The sequence below is a fragment of the Copadichromis virginalis genome, linkage group LG16 (assembly GCF_057382275.1).
Source record: "Copadichromis virginalis isolate Kocher_CV1m ecotype Utaka linkage group LG16, C_Virginalis_male_GT1.1, whole genome shotgun sequence".
Classification (NCBI taxonomy): Eukaryota; Metazoa; Chordata; class Actinopteri; order Cichliformes; family Cichlidae; genus Copadichromis; species Copadichromis virginalis.
The window spans coordinates 26,740,767-26,760,793 of NC_140633.1; the positions used below are offsets into that span (position 1 = coordinate 26,740,767).

Sequence of the window (20,027 nt, forward strand, 5' to 3'; positions counted from 1 at the left end):
AATCATAATTAATCGGCCAATCACATGAGACCAACTACATCTAGATACGTTTCAAAAACCATCCAGTGAGCGTCAGTCTTCTGTAAGAAAATGTCTTGCTGATACCTGATGTTAAAGGAGAAACGCCAAATTGATTCAAGCTAATAGCAAAGCAATGATAATGACTGGTTACAACCAAGGTGTGCTAAGAACAGTAAACTAAAAATAGTTTGTACAGGATAATCAAAATTCTGCTGCAGCATCTGGATATTAGGGCCAACCAGAGCTTGCTGTAAACAACACAAAGAGCTGTTTGTGAGCCCAAAGAGTCAGCCGTTGTTTCTGAACCAAAAACAAAAATCCTGCTCAGTACAAAAAAAAGAAAAGAATTCCTTTCACTGTCTGGTTTTTTTATAGACAGCATTTCCTGAAGAACATATAGCGTGACTGTTGAATGATTTTGCAGCTTGCTCTCAGCTGTGGCAGCCTGGTTGCAGCTGCTGAAGCTGTCATCAGCATGTGCATTTAACCAGCTAAGGAACTTAGGATTGAACATGTGTTTGCTATAAGTGAGAGCATGTGGAGAGTGTGAAAGTTTTTCCAGCATTGCAGTTTTGTAACTGCATGGAAGCTTGCTTCTGCCACTGAAAAAGAAATTGGATCCATAAGTCAAAATTTCGGGTTACCAAAGCGAACGTCTGACAAAATAACTTTAAAGTTATTCTCAAATTTTTGAGATAATAACTTAAATTTATTACCTATGGATGCAAAAACTTTTTTTTTTCCCCAGTCATGGAAACGAGCCTCCAAGATTGCCTTGTTGATTTTCTGTGAGCAACAACATACAGTAATGTATTATATATTTATATATTAAGAAAAACAGAAAGATTTTGTATCTACTATGCAAGTTGCCTGCTGGATTTATGTAAACTGCAAAATTTGGGGTTGCAAAACCTTAGTTATGAAGTAGGAAATCTGAGTTTTTTTTTTTTATTTTGTTTGCAGTCACGGGTCAGAAAGTTGAGCTGTCAATGCATCCAGGATTACAGCAGTTCAAACTGACCCAACCACACCCTCATCAGTTTGCTAGATTATGATGGAAGAAAGAAACATGTCATCCAGACATGATATCTTTGGGTTTTAATGAAGACTAGATGAAATGGGGAAAATAGGGAATAAAGGTTTTGTTTTGCAAAATATTGCAAATGGCTGACAGTGTGTCAATTCTGTCATCACTGAAATCTCATGAGACATGAGAAATTTTAATCTCCTCCATACTGTAACTGAGATAAGCATAAACATTTTCCAATATTTGTCATCTTATTTAATCACTGCATAGAGAAGGTCGACCATTTGTAACTATGTGAAGCACCCAAGTAATGAGAAGCTGAGAAGCTTTGGAGATATTCACTGCAGAATCATCCCCTTTAGTGTTATTTAAGAAACAATAAAATACGTTTAAAAGATAAAAATGAATATTTTATTAGCTGTTAAAAATACTTATATACACTTTATTGTACTTATTAAAATAACAGTGTTTGTAAGTCACTGCTTCGTGTGATTTCTCTCCAACTTGTAGGTTGGCCCAGGGAGCAAAGCTTGACCTGTTGACAGAGAGAGAGCACATTTCACTCCATGTCTGTATACAGTAAATTCTGTACGTATTCTGTGAGTAATCCCCATACCCGCTGAATAACGATCCTCAACCTCTTCTAGCTGCTGTTTCACCTCCAGGATTTCAGCAAGAAGCTGGCTTGCCTTAATGCTGGCGCTTTCACTCTGGTCCTGCAAACTGAGCCTTTCACTCCTGAAATATATAAAATATATATTGTAGGTTTGCACATGTCGCGTCTGCTTCGGTTTTGCCCACAGCACTTCGGAATACCTGTCTGGAGAGCTTTGGCTATTTAGTTGTTCAAAGAGATCCATCTCACTTTGGAGCAGATGACCCAGTTGTTGCAGTGCATTAACGATTTCGCTTTTTTCCATCATTAAATCCACTCTCCGTTCAGTTTCTCTCGTACTGTGAAAGACAGCAAATACATTATGTAAGGGCTACACATTTAGAAACAAAGGCACACATCACACCTGGTTATGCATAATTAACTGTTTGACTAAATCTAAATGGGCAGTAGGTAATTTTTTCTTTTTTACGTTAACTTATTATTTTGAAATAATTATTGATTGTTCAGTGTAAGGGCTTTGGGATCTGGACACTGTTAGCAATTAGATGGTCACTGTCTGAACTCTCCCAGAAAGGCTCGATTGCGCAACCAAAACAGAATGAGCATACAGTTGTCCACTGCTTTTGACAATCAGAGCATCTGTGGAAATATTACCCAACCCTAACTAACTAAACCCTAACTAACTGTACCCTAACTAAAGGACAAAATACTATACCTTTCAGAAGGTGATCAGTTAAGAATAGAAATATCCTTTACTGTCCCTCACTGGAAAAACTTATATTGGAATTCAAGTTCGAGGTGTGTTTATATTTCAAATTAATACAAGAGATAAATCTTTATTCCAGACAAACTAATTAATTTTTTTTTTTTTAACGCCAGCTGGCTTATGAATGTCGTTCACTAATAGACCTACATGAGGGAAATCTTTGTATGTGTCTCTATGTTCATCAACAATATTCCTGGAGGAAGAAATGATGTTAAATAGTTTGGATAACACTCCAAGTTAAGACTTGGGAAAGCTAAACGTCACTGATTACTATAAAAAAAAAAAATAAACAAAGAAAAAAGGAAAAAACACCCCGAGCAAGTCTGGATAGCATCTACCTGAAAACAATTTTTTTTACTGATCGAAGGAAGAATGGATCCATGCTTTTATGTTGTTTACAGCAGCAGAAATGGCGACCCATCAGACCAGGCAACGCTTGATGAGCCCATGTGAACTGTGGTCTCAGTTTCCTGTTCTTAGCTGACAGGAGTGGGATCCAGTGTGGTCTTCTGCTGCTGTAGCCCATTCTACTTCCAGTTCAACATACTGTGCATTCAGAGATGTATTACTGCATACTTTGGCTGTAATCAGTGGTCATTTTAATTACTGCTGTCAGCTTAAAACAGTCTGGCCATTTTCCTCGACAAGACATGTTCACCCAGAAAACTCAGTGGATTTTCTCTTTTCTTAACCAGTCTCTGCAAACCCTAGAAATGGCTGAGGAGCAAATTCCCAGTAGATCAGGAGTTTCCTCACCAACAGCTGTGCCATTTTCAAAATCACCTCTCTTCCCCATTCTGCGGCTCAGCTTGACCTTGAAACTTGAATTACATGCCCAATGCACTGAGTTTGCCGATTAGATTAGATTGCATGAGGGAGCAGTTCAAGACACGAGGTGTACCTAATAGACTGGTCGATTAATCTACACTAACAGCCTGTTGTGGACCTCAGTGCACCCACCGACGATATCTGATATCACATCACAGGAAGCATTATACGGGTTGAGACAATATCAGGTTTTTTGGGACACTTTAAGCGTGACAGGCACCCAATTTAATTGGAAACTAAAGTAAATGGGCGGTGTACCGTTTAATTATCTCTTCTTCAGTATGCAGTCTTCTCTGTTGGACCTTCTCCAGTTCACGATTAGTTTCTTCGATAGCACGCCGCAGCTCATTAACCTGCTCCTGCGTCTCCTGCAAATTGCAAAGTTTGCATGCCGTAATTCACAGCTAGCCTGCTGGCAAAGAGTCAAATCCTGCTCTGTTAACGAACTGGCATCTTAGTTTGTTAATACTTCTGTTGTTTACTTGATAATTAGTAACTTTAGCATCAGTGTACGTAGCTAGTCACGTGCAGGAAGGCTAGCTTACAAAACAGCGTCGACTTACCGCAGAAACTTCGTCCTGGGTTAGAAATGTATGGCCAGAAAATGCGGTCATGCTGGTATTTTCACGTGGAAGAATTCCTACTGGGATGGAAACTCGGCTTTTCCTCTTTATAAATACTGCTTCCGGCTGAGTTAGCAGAGCCCGGATAGCTCAGTCGGTAGAGCATCAGACTTTTAATCTGAGGGTCCAGGGTTCAAGTCCCTGTTCGGGCGTCAGAGTTTTTATTTCTTCTACATTATCAACAAAAATTTTGCACAACTTAGTAATGATTTAAAATTAACTGCGTTCGTGCATTGCACGTGAACTGATGGTAAGCTTAGTTTCAGTAGAAAGAAAACAGCACTCTTGGTTCATGTACACACCTAAAGCCTAAAATTGTACCAAATTTCTGCCAGACATTAAAACCATTTCATTTAAAGCTAGTCATTGATTTTAAGCTGTTATTATACACAGTGAGACCTCACATTATGCCACTGTTGCAGATGTTGTTTATGAAAGAATCAAACTAATTTGGAGATTAGGCTCACTCACAAACAGCTAACACCAGCCCTGTTATTTACTTGAGGTAATTATGGGTATTATCTAAGGACAGCAGTGGGAACACATATAAAGCTAGGTGTTAGTGCATGTCAAATGGTAACACTGAAGGCATACCTGACTGGTAAAGATGGAGCGGATTATACTCCTCTGCATGGTTTCTATTTGTCTCTCAGCTGTGCAAGCTCAGGTAAATGTGCTTGGGACCGCTGAATTTAATGAATTCATGAACAGAGCTGTAAATAAATTTGTCTGTGCTTTCTGCAGAAATTTTTGTTCAACCAAAAGTGGGGTCCCGCTGGCTACAAAGGTGCACTCAGCTTCGATTTAATTTAAATTATTACTGTGACTGACGTAAAACTGCACACTCCCTCACAAATTGTTTTTTTCTTTTTTAAGAATGGAGAGGGGTCAATGAAGAAACGGCAATGGATAAAATCATTAAAACCAACGAGCTTAAAGGTAAGTTGCACACACTTTACTTGAGGGGTTTTCTTTTGCAGATTCCCCAACTTGCTGTTAAAAAACTTTAATCTGATTTCTGCATCAGCTACGCAAATCATCGATGGCGCCACCACCCTCAGAGAGGGAGATATTGCTGTTTCCTCCGGAACACCCCCCAGAATCTGCTTTGCACGGAGCTGCCTGTGGTCCAAATCAGTGGATGGACATGTCTACATTGCATATAACCTCTCACCTGAATACAGTATGTTGTTTTAGCGTTCGAGGCATAAGTACATGCAATGGATTACAGTCTTCTTTTTAATGATGTATGAATTACTCGCCCCTGTTAAACAACTGAACAGATGACATGGATACAATGCTGATAAAGACAGGTATGGCCAACATAGAGCAAGGTACCTGTGTGCGTTTTGTTCCACGGACTCACCAGAGAGACTACATCGACATCCAGCCAAAGTCAGGGTGAGAGCTGAAGCGTGGAAAGTTTGATTACATAAAATTCCTTTTGTAAAATGTATTCAGGTTTTGTTTCCTCTCCAGCTGTGAATTCACCACTTGAAGTTACTCTTCTGTCCTCTTATGTGTTAATCCAGTTGCTGGTCCTACCTTGGTGCGCGTGGTGGAAGGCAGACTGTGTCTCTCCAGATCCCTAACTGCGTCCAGGTTGGAGTGGTTTCCCATGAATTCATGCACACCTTGGGCTTTGTGCACGAGCAGTCCCGCTTAGATCGGGACAACTATGTCACCATCATGTGGCCAAATATTTCAAGAGGTAATTTTAAAGTGTGCAGGGGTTGGCATTGTGGAAAGGGAATGAAAGCTTTAACTGTATTTCTGCACCGATTTTCAAAACAGAAAATTCATTTTTCCAACAGATCGGTTGAGAAACTTTGAGAAGTTCAAGACTGACACTCTGGATCTGCCCTATGACTATGGCTCGATTCTGCACTTTGGAAAGTAAGTAAAAAATGATCTGTTAATCACTCAAAATATTATAATTTACCCCCTTTATTTTAAAATATATTTATAAGCTGATACATATTTATGTATATGTTTAGATATGCCTACTCCCAGCGTGGGGAAGCAACCATCCTTCCAAAGGACAACAACAACATCCAGCTGGGCCAGGCTTTATCTCTCAGCCACATTGACAAGCTAAAAATCAACAGACTTTATAATTGTGGTTAGTACCAAATGTCCTGAATTAACTCCTAAACACACTGCACATCACTGTCACAAATGTAATTTCTTTCTGTCTTTCTGTTCAGATGACATGGATGATTAGAGACCCGGCTGAATGGAAGTGAACCAGGAGTAAAGGCCAATTTAACAAAACTGCAGTTGAATTATATGAACAGTTTCAATAAAGATTGATTCAAACCTTCTATCAGCAAATCCTTGGTGTACATGAAAGTTTGTGCGTTTTAAATTGGATATTTATTTTTATGTAAAAATATGTCTCACAGTACATAGCCTGGTTTGAAATAGACACGTGGTAATGCACTCAACAGTAATATTACAGATCAATAAGAGATAAAGAGTAATAAAGCAGAGGCAGGGTAATAAGGTATGTGAAGAATCTTAGAACGGGTGACTTGATCACATTAAACAGGAGATCTGAATCTGTTTTAATGAGGAAGGTTAAAGAACAAAGTCTCTGGTAATAAATAGACATGTTCTCTATATTTAAAAATGTGCTACCTTAACTCAAGATGCAGTAGTTTCTTCTGTTCGTCCAATCACCACGAGGGAAGTTTTCATAAAGTGCTGACACATGAGAATCTTCGCTTCGTCACTGCCCTTCAAAATTAGCCCCTTGATAAGAATAGAAGCAATATTTGGAAGAGGATAAAGTTTTGTTTTTATATATTTAACTGTGTGACAAAAAATGACCGTTGCCAAGACAGTTATCATCTGATAGCATATCACAAAATCACTAGTTGCCAGCTCAGTCAGACACAAATTGCTGGTCTGTCGGGCTGAACTCGGACAGCAAAAACACCTTTAAGTGCCTTGTTTCTGAAAGTGCTGAATCTTGCACGCAATAAGTACAGGGCATAAGTGAAGGTCAGCATCAGGCCCACCCGTTATGGATCAGCAGTGGATTTAGAGTAAATTACACACACCGCATGATGAGGCATCTTAATCATGCTTCATCATCTGAATTGAGGCCCAATCAGTACAGAGCAGCGGAGGAGAAGTGGGTATATAGATTCAGCGGAGGTGAGGAGTTCATTTAGCTCCTGCATCAGGAGAGCGCTGGATTGAAACTGGTGAACCAGCCTGAAACACAACAATGCATTCTTCCATTATACTTCTGGTTATCTTGTTTGGCTTGCTGACCCAGGCGAACACAATACCTGTTAAAGTAAGTATGTAATTAAGAGGAGTATATAGACTCCTTTTTTCTCGTCTTGTCATGCTTTGCAGCTGAAATATGTCAACATTTTTTGTGCGACAGAATTCGACTGGTGTGCACGAGGGGAAAGTGAGGTTGAAAAGGAAATTCTCTGGTGGGTCACGATTCCTTGCACCTCATCTTGCATTTTCACAGTGATTTTCTGTTTATTCCATATTTATTTTTGTGTTCAGAGGAAAATATAGAGCATGATGAAATGACCACAATGGATCAAATCCTGGAGGTCAATCGCAGTAAGTGAACTGTAAATTACATAGAATTGTACTGATGTCAGTTTTTCCCCTGCATATTGAAAATAATGTATTTTCTCATCAGAGATACGAGCCCCAAGAGGAATGTCAATAAGGGACGGCGATATTGCTGTTTCTCATGTAAGGAGTGCCATAACCTGCCCCGGCAACACCTGTCTGTGGCCTAAATCTGTAGATGGATTTGTCTATGTACCCTACATCATCTCTCCACTGTATGGTATGAAGCTTTAAGACTTAAGGAGATGCTTCCGGTTTCTTATATCCCTTTATTATTTCATATTCTGCCTTTTTTGTGCATTCTTTCACCCTAACTTTAGACGACATGGACAGAATCACCATAGAAACTGGAATGCAAGACATTTCCGCTGGAACATGCGTTAAATTTGTTCCCCGCACTCACGAAGGCAACTTCCTTGACGTTCAGCCTAGATATGGGTGAGCGTGACTCCTGCTTATGGCTTCTTACAGTGTGCCGTGATGATTGTACATACCGTAGAATTTGTGCTCTGCATCCCTCCCTAGCTGCTGGTCATTTCTGGGGCAGACTGGGGGAAGCCAGACCCTGTCACTGCAGACTCCTGGGTGCATGTGGTCGGGAATCGCTGCTCATGAATTCATGCATGCTCTCGGCTTCGTACACGAGCAATCCCGATCAGACCGTGACAACTATGTCACAATTATATGGAAAAACATCATGCCAGGTTCGCACGTTTTATCACTACGTCATTCTAATTGCAGTGGCTCGATTTTTCACAAAATGAGTGTGAAGGTGTTTTTTTTTTGTTTTTTTTGGCAGAGCACATACATAACTTCAGGAAACAGGTGACAAACAATCTCAACAGCCCATATGACTACACCTCTGTCATGCATTATGGACGGTGAGTTGCTCTCTGATTCAACATAATTATCTGTCATTTAGACTCGGGCATCACTGTATCATATATGTTTTGCATCTTTGATACAGATATGCCTTCTCTGAAGATGGCGGACCAACAATAATCCCCAAACCAGATCCCTATATCCCCATCGGCCAGCGAGATGGTCCTAGCGTAATGGATCTTCATAAAATAAATATCCTCTATAACTGCGGTTGGTAGATTTATACAGCAAACTGACAGTTGTTAGAAAAAAACTTGAAAAGGACTGACTGGATTTCCTCTCTGTTTCTCACTACAGCTACCGATGACTAACTGGATCCAGAAACCTCTGCTGTAATGTCCTGCCAGATGTCACAAATAGTTTATTACAACTTCTCAGCTTGAGATGATAATCTGGGCGACAGTGGTTTAACCTGAGTCTATAGCAATGTATATTTTATTTTCACTGTCTAGTCTGCACTTTGAGCTTTTATTGATTCAAGACCTTCTGCCGTGGGGTGTTATAAATTACTAGATAACAACTAAAGGCTGCATTTCTCTAGTATAAATAAAGTGCCAAAAACAAAACTCACCAGTTTTAAGTGCCCGCTGATGCCAGTAACATCATTGTACCCGATCTCCGATCTATTTTATGGCTCTTGTCTATCTTCTGCTTACTTTAAATTAAAAATAAAAAATAAAAAATGGCTAATGGTTTATTTTTATTTTCCAGAGACAGACTACAAGTTGTAAAAAATAGACACTGCTTTCAGGTGTAAAAGTAGAGTAAATGATTTCGCACTTACATACGTGAAATGAAAACAGTATAAACTTCACATATGTGAAAAATAAACAGTGGATGTTATTAGGCAAAAAAAAATTTTGTCAAGAGCTGGTAAACAAGATGTTCAACATATTACCATTTTGAAGTAACCAAAGTCACTGACATTTAATTTCACAATAAGCTGATATCTCTGATCTCTCAGGGCCGCTGTAGTTTTGGACTTGTGCAAGTCCATTAATGTCCCAGGTGCAAATGGAAAAGACACTGGACAGGTGATTTTCACTGAGAGAAGATCTGTGTCTGGATTTGTTGAACTTCATCCCTGAGAAAGAGAACCAATGTCTTCTGAGCATGTGTCCTTGTGTGTTAAAATGATCTCCTCTTTGAGATAATAAAAACTAGCAGTGATACTGACCTGAAGTGCTCAAAACCGAATGAAAAGTGCAACAAACTGTGTGATTCACTGCTCTTGCCCTGGTGAAGTTAACTATGCAAACTGCAAAATCAGCAGTATGGTTCATTTTTAGCACATCACCTGCCACAGTATAAATCGATGGAAAAATATGAATTTCACTTCTGGGTTAATTTTACTCACTTTCACAATTTCACTGCTGTAAATGTCTGACATGTCTTGATGGATAAATATATTAGGATTTTATATATGCAATGGGGACTTCAATAACAATGGTGCCACCCCCTAGAGAAACTAACACATGTCACTCTCTTTTTGTAGCTTTTAAGGGTGCCGATATTACGCTGCTGCAGCATTAAACTGTGCATTCTGCCAGGCTACATAATGTCTGGGAGTTTATGCACCACTCACTGTAGAATTAAGCAAAACTTGCCAATTATCTTATTGTAGTGTTAAGCTAACACTTACTTATGTACACTTCTTGGCCACTTGATTATTTACACCTTCCTAGTAAAAGATTGAGCCTTCTTTTCCATTTAAAGCTACATAAATCTTTTATGCCATATACGCTGAACAAGGAGCTGATCTTGTTTTGGTGAGCCCCTGCATTTTAGTTGTAATGAGTGTTTTTTGAGTTACCAGGTGTTTTCACCCAGAAAACTGCCACTCAATTTTTTAAATTCTCCATAAACCATAGAAATGTGCAAAAAATAACAGTAAATTAGTAGTTTCTGAAATACTAAAATCAGCTCATCTGGCACCAACAACCACGTTGCATTCAAAGTCACTTAAATTATCTTTGTTCTCCATTCTAATGCTCAGTTTGAATTTGAGGAAGTTGTCTTTGCCATGTCTACTTGCCTACATGTTTTGAGTTGCTGTTGTGCCATTTATTGATTACATATTTGCATTAGAGAGCAGTTGACCAGGTATACAGAATAAAGTGGCCAGGGAATGTGTATACTTGTATTTCCTTAATAAGGATTAGTGCAGAGTTTGCATGTTTCGGTTTCTTTCACTTCCCCAGTTGTTTTGTCACATTACTGTCTCCCTCAATCACTTCCATTGTGTTTTGTGAGCTTTTGTTTTTATTTTTATTTTGCTATTTCAGTTGTATGTGTGTTTGTTTTGTTTTTTTATTCACCTTCTGTCACAGAGTTTTTCTATTTGCTGGCATTGTACAAAATAGACGATATTTCTCTCACAGAAGAAATGCAAAAAAATAAAAATAAAAGAACTGAAAAAGTGCTGATGAAGTAACTAAACTACAAGCAAAATAGCAACAGGACTTGCTATAAAGTTAAAAGTTTACTGTTGTTTTTGGATTAAATTGTGATAAAAATGTTGGCATATTTGCTGTGCCTATTTTACATTTTCATTGCCTAACTGTTACATCTACTCCTACCGTACCAGTTTTAAAAGAAACTAAAAAAAAATTAACATCGTGCAGAATTAAGTTCAGCTTGTTTCACAACACTCCGAGTTTCTCACGTGGCCTCTTGGGGGAAATTCTACACGTAACCAAATCTCGTGTTTGGCACGTAAAAACGCGATAGCCAGCCCCGAGACTGCTGGATCTTTCTAGATGCAGACCTGGGGGTGGAGCTAGAGTCTCACACACGGAGACTGTGTAGTGTAGATTGTAGAGTATCTGTCAACAATAGATTAAATTTCAAAAATGAGCGATAACGACAAAGGCCGGGTACGTATACATTTTATTACCGTTTGTAATGCATTAAACATTTCAAATCATTGGGTTTGACAGGGTAACTGAAATTGTAACGGTAACAACCTTATTCATATTTTGTTGGCTAGTAGTACCCAGCTTACCTTGTTGGCACAACTCTTTGGTCGAAAGCTGGGTTTTAGAAAGAAAATAAATTGCACAAATTTAAACAATAAAAGGCGACTTTATGCGCAACGGATGCGAGTTTTTAGTTCATCTTTAGCTACCTGGCTAAGACTAGCTTATAGATGAAAGCTAGGCCTGGTGCTTTTTTGTTTACGAGCCGGGGTTTGCACTGAAAACACTGCAATGTCGGCAAACATTTTTATAACGTTTTTAAATCGTTAAAACTCAGTAATTTTCTTCGTCTGATTTGTCTGATTATTGTGCGTAGAAACCAAAATAAATATTTCATGTCGTCGCGGATTCAGTGGAAGACATTTGCCTAACGAACTGTTATATTTTCGCTGTTTTGTTGATGTTGTTTTTTGTTCGTTTGTTTGTTTTTGTTTTGTTTCCCCCCCTGTTCCCCGGATTGAATTATATCATGTTACGTCTGCTGGTTATTAATCTTTGAATGTCATTGTGGGTTTCCTTAGTTCTTAGGCACAACAACAATTTAAAACAAAACTAACGACCTCAAGATTTGACCTTATAAAAAAAAAAATCATTTTTATTAACTCATGCAGCTCTCCCACACCATCTTAAAACTGTTAAAGCTGATACGCCACAAGCACCAGCATTATGGATAAGTTTGATTAATACTTGCTGGGCTGACTGACCTGTGTGCAGTAATATCCTTCCTGTAGTGAACTGTTTAATATCCCCTCACCTTGCACAGCTCCTGAATGCTTCTGTCTGTTTAATGGGCGTGTGATATGCCCTGTGTTCCCATGTGGGAGGGTAAATGGCAGATTAAGAAAAAAGAAATGAAGAATTTATTTTCTGCATGTAAACCCATATTTTGAACTGGTTTGTATTAGTTCCTGCAAGGTGCTGGGTGCTTGTTGCTTAACTAACAAGTTTTGTTTTTTTTTGTTTTTTTGCCTCTTATTGGATTCCTTTTCTTTTGCTAATATTTAATCTTTAAGGTTTTCAATATATTATGTAATCGTAACAGATAGCAACAGTTTTCTGTCTTTGCATTTCCAGAACAGGTTTTAAGGGCTGCTCAAATGAGTGACTGCTACATCTTGAGGTCGTTGGAGCAAATTTTACACTTTATTTTGGAGTTATCCACTTAAAAAAATGGAGACAGTGTTGGTAGTTTTAATCTTGATTATAAAATATTCACAGTCAGTGGTTTGATGAACACTATGGTGACTTAAAGGCCATTTGTCAGAAATTATGTAAGAAGGGTTCATTTGGGAAAATATATTGTTAAAGGAAGGCAAAGGGAATCACAAGAAGTTACCTTCACATCCTTACCCTTCAGTTTTAGTTGTAATTTTTAAAAAATGATCACCCCCGGTTTTACCTCTCAATTATTCCAAATTGTTTTTGAGGAAGTTCTTAGGAAAAGTGGCCAGAAAAACACAAAAGTGAAAGCAAAACCACTGAGCGTGAATGTTAATAAAAACACTGACCGTATGTATAATGTGGTCTTTAATAGGGCTGGGCGATATGACCCAAAATTCATATCTCGATATTTTTTAGCTGGATGGCGATATAAGATATATATCTCGATTTTTCTTTTTAAAGCCATAAGTTAAGAACAAAAAGAGAGTTCTTAGTCACACGGGCACTTTTATTTACATACAGCGTAGATATTACTCAAAAATAAATTATCAGCATATATTAAATAATCATGGTCCATAAATAAAAGAAAATAATGTTGTTTTTGTGCATAACAAAAAGCTCACAATTGTGCAGTCAAAATGTAAACTAAAAGACGCTGAGCATAATAACAAAGAGACAGATTTCACAGCTGCTCCACGTCTCTGAACAGGTGCCATTTGTGGTCCTTATACACACACAGTACGTATCACTCCGCGAGGCTCCTCCTCTGTAGCCGTAATTCTCCGACAATCCATCAAGCGGTGCAGCTCCGTAGCTTAGCAAAGTCATATTAAAACATTTTTTGACAGATTGCTGAGCGCTGTGTACCACATAAAATCGGTTCGCGGTCAGTAAGCACAACCAGAATTCATACATAAGGCGCACTGTCGATTTTTGAGAAAAGGAAAGGATTTTAGGCCGTGCAGCCCCTCTGGGCTGCATGTCGTTAGCGTGGTTAGCTCGCTAACACGTTGACGCCATCCAGCCCCACGCACGGTAACTCGCTAACGGAGATTTTCCGCTTTCATCTTGTCATTGCCTGCAGGTGAAGCTATGGGGGAGGCGGAGTTGTGTTCAGTGCAGGAGAGGCGAGGCCGAGTAACGTTGCGTAGAGACAAAAGTGGACGAAAGAGAGGCAAACCTGCGGCTCCACAAGTATAATTATAACGTAACATAGACTATATCGATATAAACGATATTGTCACATCTTATATCTCGTATGAAAATATATCGATATTTTTAAAAAACTCGATATATCGCCCAGCCCTAGTCTTTAACATTCCCATTAATGTCATTAGCTCGTACTACTACTACTACTACTACTAATAATAATAATACCACATTAAACGTTGAATGAGCGTGCAGTTTTAATTGCAGTCATATATTCTTCATCCTTTTCTTTTTCATAAAGGTTAAGGTTGGACGAAGAAAATACGGAAGAAGTCCACTTTATTTTCAATAATATGAAGCTCAGATGTGTGAAGCTGAATTGTTGAATGCATGCTAAAACATGAGGAGGGAAGAAGTATGGGCAGTGTGTGAGAGATGGGGAAGTAAGAAGAAGTAAGACAATTGAAGAAAGAAGAATAATGTCAAGTAATGAAGTTACAGAAATGAAGTTAAGGAAGTAATCTGGATAAGGTCACTGCGCTAAGTAAATTTCTGGTCTGTTTGTCAAATGCGTGCATGTTCTTCTTATTCAATACACACACATTAGTTTAAATCATTGCAATTTTATCTCACAACTGACCATTTTCTTTTTTTCCCCACTATTTAACAACTTATTAATGTAAACATATTGATGTCATATTATCCATGACTACACAGCACTCCTATTTCACAACCCTAAATTCCTGTACTTTTCACAGGATAGTCTTAATTTTTAAATACACAGTAATATTTTGGCAAATGTATGTGTTGATCACTTCATTGGTGCTGATAAAAAAATGTGTGTGGTTCGTTCAGGAGTCTCGCTCTGCATCCAGGAGCGTGAGCCCACGGGGCTCTGGGAAGTCGGGGAGCCAGTCCCCAGCTCAATCCCCTGCCCACTCAAAAGGAGGCTCCCACTGCTCCCGCTCCAAATCTCGGTCAAGGTCAAAATCTTGGTGAGTAATACACTGGCATAAAATTCTCTACTATCGATAAACAGACTCAATATGGCCACTTTCATGTTATACCCACCCTGTTCAGGGCTTCACGGCAAGAGAATCCTGGGTTCAAACCCAGATAGGGGACTTCTCTGTGGAGCTGACTTCTTCCGTTTCTCTGGCCATTGACAAATCTTGCAAAAGTTCAAGAGTTTCACTTCCAAGTTGTTGAAAAAAACCCCAAACAAACAAACAAAAAAAAGACATTTACATCTGCATTGTCTGCCAATTTCTGCGTCATGTGTGAATGAGTGTCCTGGTCACTGTGCTACAAACGCAGTGACAATGTCAGTAGATCGGACCATGCAAGTAAAATTTACACTTTCAGTGCAAATTTTCAGTGGGGAATTAAGTGTTGCAGCTCTTGATGGTTGACAACAAACACTATTCAGTTAAACTATATGTTCATATTTCATTGAGGCACAACGCAGCTTAACGGTTCAGTCTCAGATGTTACGTAGTTGAGGTGAGAGCCTGTCTCTATCTCTCACTCTCAATCTCTGTGACAGGAAGTTGTTACCAAGCGAAAGAGGCACGAGCCGGCGGGTTTTGCAGTACTTTGATCTTAGAAAACAGAAGGTTTGTGTGTTGGCTACGTCACAGGAAACTGGCATTTAACTAGCATCGCTAGGTTTAGCCACACGCTGCAAATTAATCTGACATTGTGCGTGTTTTACATGATGCAAAGTGCCACACATTTCATCAACATTTAAATATGATGTGGTTATAGAAGACTGTGAGTAATGGTTTTAAATAGCTCTTAAATACATACACAGTATTTCTGTGTGCAGTGTTTCATCCATTAGACTGTGTGCACTTCTACCTGTTTTATTACTTTTAGGCTATTAAAAAATATTTCACCTGAAATAGCCTCCCTAAACTTTTAGATGTACTTAAGGAATTCGGGACAATTTCCGGATATAAGGTGAATTTCGGGAAAAGTGAGGCAATGCCTTTAGGTACAATAACCGGGGAACTTTCGTCTATTTTAGCACCTTTCAAGCTCAGCTATAACAAGTTCAAATACTTGGGCATTTGGATTACGCAGAATCATAGAGACTTGTATAAAACTAATTATCTTCCTTTATTGTCTAAACTAAAGGAGGATTTTGGAAGGTGGGAGTCCTTGCCTCTTTCGCTGGGTGGTAGATTAAATATCATTAAGATGACTATATTCCCTAAATTTCTATATCTTTTTCAGTGTCTTCCAATTTTTTTAACCAAGTCTTTTTTTAATAATCTAAATAGTCAAATCTCCTCCTTCATTTGGAACAAAAAACCACCTAGGCTGAAACAGAGTGTATTACAAAGACCGCGGAGCGCAGGAGGCTTGGCACTCCCAAATTTTCTGTTTTATTACTGGGCAGCTAATATAAGAGCATTATTGTACTGGATGAAAGACCATGATAATTTATCATCATCATGGGTAACACTGGAGCGGCTATCAGTGAGTCAATCCTCCCTGGTGTCTTTGCTGTGTGCCAGATTACCTCTGGCGAGACCGATCTCCAGCTTCACCACGAATCCTCTTGTTGTCCACTCACTGAAGTTATGGTATCAGCTCAGACGGCACTTTAAACAGACTGAACTCTCTCTTAATGCACCACCGCATAGACACTGCATGTTCTCCCCATCCTTGACGGACGAGGCATTTAACATATGGACAAAGCTGGGAATAACGTCAATGGCTGCTCTTTTCACGGACAATATCTTTTCCTCATTTGAACAGCTGGTGAACAAGTTCAAGATCCCTCAGTCACACTTTTTCAGGTATCTACAACTCAGGAATTTTGTTGCTTCTAATACTGACTGCTTTCCGTCCTGTCCACCACCATCCCTTTTGGATGATATTTTTGTATTTAAGCCAAATGCTAAGCGGGTTATAAGTGATGTTTATGAGCTGTTGAGTAATTTTAGGCTGTCCACATTGCAATCACTTAGGGAACGATGGGGAAGTGATCTTGGCCAACGGATTACAGATGAGACTTGGCACAAGATAATCAATAGCATTTCTTCATCATCTATTTGCCTTAAACATGTGGTGATTCAGTTCAAAGTTGTTCACCGTCTCCATTGGTCTAAAACTAGACTGAGCAAAATCAAGGATGGGTTTGACCCCACATGTGACCGGTGCAAACGAGAGCCTGCTTCCCTATTTCACATGTTCTGGGCGTGTCCAAAACTGGGTAGCTTTTGGAAAAGCATATTTGAAACCATATCCAACATATTTGGTGTTCCAATTGCACCCTGCCCGTTTATAGCTATTTTTGGAGTGACGCCTTGTGATGCCAGTCTTTCCAAATCACACTCTGATCTTCTGGCCTTCTGCACTCTTTTGGCCCGTAGAATGATATTATTGAAATGGAAAGAGCCACTTCCACCTGTATATGGGCAATGGGTTAAGGATGTCATGTACTATACTCAGCTGGAAAAGATCCGCTACACTGTAAAAGGTTCGGTTCGGCGGTTCTATGACACATGGCAACCTTTTCTTACTTACTTTGAAAGATTAAGTCCGGATACTATTGCTTAATGTGCGTGTGAGTGGGTTTTTTTTTTTTTGTTTTTTTTTTCTCTTGCTGTTGTTCATTTATTTTAATATTTACTTTGTATCTGTAACTTTATTTTATTTTATGTTATTTTGTCTCTCCTTTCCTCTCTGGCTGGGTTTTAGTTACACTGTTCTGGGGGGGTGGGGGCACAACTGTCTGTTAATTTTGCCATAATTGTTGTTGGAAGCAATTCTTTGTTCAATAAAAAGACCTTGATCAAAAAAAAAAAAAAAATATTTCACCTGTTCATCTCTTTAATATTATTACTCCTATTGGTGGTCCCAAGCCTGGATAAATAGGAGGGCTGTGTTAAAGCAAACATGCAGATCAATCCACACTGTGGCAGCCCCTTGGGAAATAAGGGAGCAGCTTAAAGTACCTCCAATAAGACATTTGACTTGTGCATTCTGTTTCCCCATTCACAGGAGAGAGACTTTTTACTCTGTTTGTAAGGTGCAGGGGCAGCGCTGTCATTCAGCAATACAGCACCAGGTGTATTTTTGACAGAAACACTTTAAGTTGCACAGAAATCCAAAGTAAATTGTTGTTTTTCAAAAGTTTGCGACAATGTCAATAAAGCCTTGTTGGAAATTTGACGTCACAGAGGGTTTAGTGTTAGAGATTGTGACAGTGGTAAGTGGGGTTACTTTTCACTAGTCTGGGATGTTTTGGCAGTTATTTTAAATATTTCATGCTTTTTTTTTTTTTTTTTCTTTTTTTTTTAGTCCATGCTATAATTTTCATAAAGACAAATGTAAATTTGTGGAATTACATGAAAATTGCCAGAGAACGTATGAATATGGGTTGTTTGTTTCTCTCGCTCTCTATAGGTCACATTCCCACCGCTCACGGAGACACTACAGCCGATCCCGCTCCCGATCACGGTCCTATCATCACCGATCTCACAGTAGGTCCTACAGCGGAGAGCGTCGGCGCAGAAGCCACAGCCATTCACCCATGTCCAATCGTCGGAGGCACATTGGCAACCGTGTATGTGCTTAGCAATGTGTGATATCTAAAAACAGAGGATGTATTGGTTTAATGAATGATTTTAATGAGAAAATGATCACATCCAAATCTTGAAACCTTTCAAATTTGCAGGCTAATCCAGATCCGAATTGCTGCCTGGGAGTCTTTGGCCTGAGCTTGTACACCACAGAGAGGGATCTGAGGGACGTCTTCTCCAAATACGGCCCCCTGGAGGATGTTTCCATTGTGTATGACCAGCAATCGAGGCGCTCCAGGGGCTTTGCTTTTGTGTATTTCGAGAACACAGATGATGCCAAAGAGGTACAAGAACAATAATAAATAAACCCGCCTGCCACACCTATACTTAAAATATCCTCTAGGACTGCAAGTGTAATTTATGTTCACTTTCAGGCGAAGGAGCGAGCCAATGGCATGGAGCTGGACGGGCGTACAATCAGGGTGGACTTCTCCATCACAAAAAGACCTCACACCCCAACACCTGGAATTTACATGGGCCGGCCCACATAGTAAGCAATCTCTTTGTGTGGAATAATTAAATATGTTTTTAAACAAAGACACAGTGAAAATGCTTGTAATATAAGACAGCTCTAACTTATGGACACATCAAAGCATCTGAAATAAAATTCTTAGTGTTACTAAACCTGAAAAGTAGTGTTTTTATTCAACATTTAATCAGTCAACAGTAAAGGGAAAAAAAGAAAATAGAAACAGGCTCTTACAAAATTAGTCCCTGTGTCATAAGTTGTATCCAGTTGAACCTAAAATGAACGCAGAGATTTTAATGGTAAAAATGACACAACTAACCTCTTCAAAGGCTTTCTCCAACCTCTTGGCGAGTGGTTGCTACGGTCTCAGTCACACAGCCCTAGAGTCTAGTCAGTGACCCCCTGATAACCACAGGTAACTAGAGAACAGTGTAAGCAAGTAGGTTCTGGCAGTTGCTAGGTGAAATTTGTGAAAAAGAGGTATATAATGCTGCACCAAAAACCTTCTTTTAAATCTTTTTAATTGGAGGTGAGAATGTAACAGTAAAATAATGCAAAAGTACGCTTTGTGTAGCGTGAAAAATCTTATATTATTGCTTTTGTGTAGCGGAGGAGGCGGCCCAAGCGGTCCCCGACGCTATTCACGTGACTACGACCGTGGTTACGACCGTGGATACGACCGTGGATATGACCGAGGTGGATACGACCGCTATGATGACAGGGACTACTACAGATCATACAGGTGACTGTTAAAGGATATCAGCGGTTACTTTATTCTCATCGTGTCGTATTTGGGTTTGCTGTTCTTTATTTTATCCCCCTGACACTGACAAAAATGATAAATGGTCTTTGTTCCTCTAGAAGGCGATCTCCTTCACCTTACTACAGAGGCGCTTACAGGTCTCGATCGAGGTCACGGTCTTATTCTCCCCGTAAGTCATTTCAATAAAGTATCAGAAGTTTTTATTGAAGAATCCAGCATGTTGTATTGTGTCATTTAATTACCCTGTTTTGTTTCACAGGTCGATATTGAAGGCTTCTGTCCCCTTATCTTCCCAAACGTGCAGAATTTTTTTGTTTGTTTTTTTTGTGGGGGGTTGTTACGTTTTGTAAAGACAGATATGATTGACTTCAGAGTACATCTTTCTTACTGTAATCATCAAACATCTTTTTGCTTAAAATACAAAAGTATAGTAAATTTATGAAGCGGTGCATTCATGTTTTGAACGCCTGTTGTAAATGTTATACTCATGTCAGATTTTTGTTGTATAGTGGAGCAGATTAAAAAGCAGATCTGTTTTTCCCA

General features: G+C 39.2%; 4 protein-coding genes and 1 non-coding gene across 8 annotated transcripts; 4 read left to right on the forward strand and 1 right to left on the reverse strand.

Annotated features, from left to right (window-relative positions):
- Positions 1 to 1,436: 1,436 nt before the first annotated feature.
- LOC146690947 (uncharacterized) lies at positions 1,437 to 3,967 on the reverse strand. The gene is made up of 5 exons (XM_085434156.1): positions 3,822 to 3,967; positions 3,517 to 3,626; positions 1,865 to 2,002; positions 1,665 to 1,786; positions 1,437 to 1,583 (listed from the first exon to the last, which is right to left on the reverse strand). The coding sequence occupies exons 1-5, from the start codon at positions 3,870 to 3,872 to the stop codon at positions 1,525 to 1,527; spliced, it is 480 nt and encodes a 159-aa protein (XP_085290282.1). The 5' UTR covers positions 3,873 to 3,967; the 3' UTR covers positions 1,437 to 1,524.
- Positions 1,571 to 6,201, forward strand: hce2l2 (high choriolytic enzyme 2-like 2). Of its 2 annotated transcripts, none has more exons than XM_085434155.1 (9): positions 1,571 to 1,636; positions 4,626 to 4,668; positions 4,758 to 4,820; positions 4,909 to 5,064; positions 5,165 to 5,282; positions 5,414 to 5,592; positions 5,696 to 5,777; positions 5,879 to 6,003; positions 6,089 to 6,201. In XM_085434155.1, the coding sequence occupies exons 3-9, from the start codon at positions 4,787 to 4,789 to the stop codon at positions 6,103 to 6,105; spliced, it is 711 nt and encodes a 236-aa protein (XP_085290281.1). In that variant the 5' UTR covers positions 1,571 to 1,636; positions 4,626 to 4,668; positions 4,758 to 4,786; the 3' UTR covers positions 6,106 to 6,201. The 2 variants fall into 2 exon arrangements, with proteins under 2 accessions (XP_085290281.1, XP_085290280.1); XM_085434154.1 differs by lacking the exon at positions 1,571 to 1,636 and adding an exon at positions 3,955 to 4,548.
- On the forward strand, positions 3,961 to 4,033 carry trnak-uuu (transfer RNA lysine (anticodon UUU)). The gene has a single exon. It is a non-coding gene; the product is annotated as a tRNA-Lys (tRNA).
- An 884-nt stretch (positions 6,202 to 7,085) lies between the features above and the next one.
- hce2l1 (high choriolytic enzyme 2-like 1) lies at positions 7,086 to 9,036 on the forward strand. The gene is made up of 9 exons (XM_085434157.1): positions 7,086 to 7,188; positions 7,282 to 7,333; positions 7,413 to 7,472; positions 7,555 to 7,707; positions 7,808 to 7,925; positions 8,013 to 8,191; positions 8,287 to 8,368; positions 8,455 to 8,579; positions 8,667 to 9,036. Exons 1-9 carry the CDS (start codon positions 7,117 to 7,119, stop codon positions 8,678 to 8,680), a joined length of 855 nt encoding a protein of 284 aa, XP_085290283.1. The 5' UTR covers positions 7,086 to 7,116; the 3' UTR covers positions 8,681 to 9,036.
- Positions 9,037 to 11,073: 2,037 nt separating this feature from the next.
- tra2b (transformer 2 beta homolog) lies at positions 11,074 to 20,027 on the forward strand. 3 transcript variants are annotated; one of them, XM_085434158.1, is made up of 8 exons: positions 11,074 to 11,245; positions 13,959 to 14,652; positions 18,077 to 18,236; positions 18,348 to 18,536; positions 18,627 to 18,742; positions 19,329 to 19,463; positions 19,583 to 19,653; positions 19,744 to 20,027. In XM_085434158.1, exons 2-8 carry the CDS (start codon positions 14,363 to 14,365, stop codon positions 19,752 to 19,754), a joined length of 972 nt encoding a protein of 323 aa, XP_085290284.1. In that variant the 5' UTR covers positions 11,074 to 11,245; positions 13,959 to 14,362; the 3' UTR covers positions 19,755 to 20,027. The 3 variants fall into 3 exon arrangements, with proteins under 3 accessions (XP_085290284.1, XP_085290285.1, XP_085290286.1); XM_085434159.1 differs by having other exon boundaries at positions 19,586 to 19,653; XM_085434160.1 differs by having other exon boundaries at positions 11,076 to 11,245; positions 14,513 to 14,652.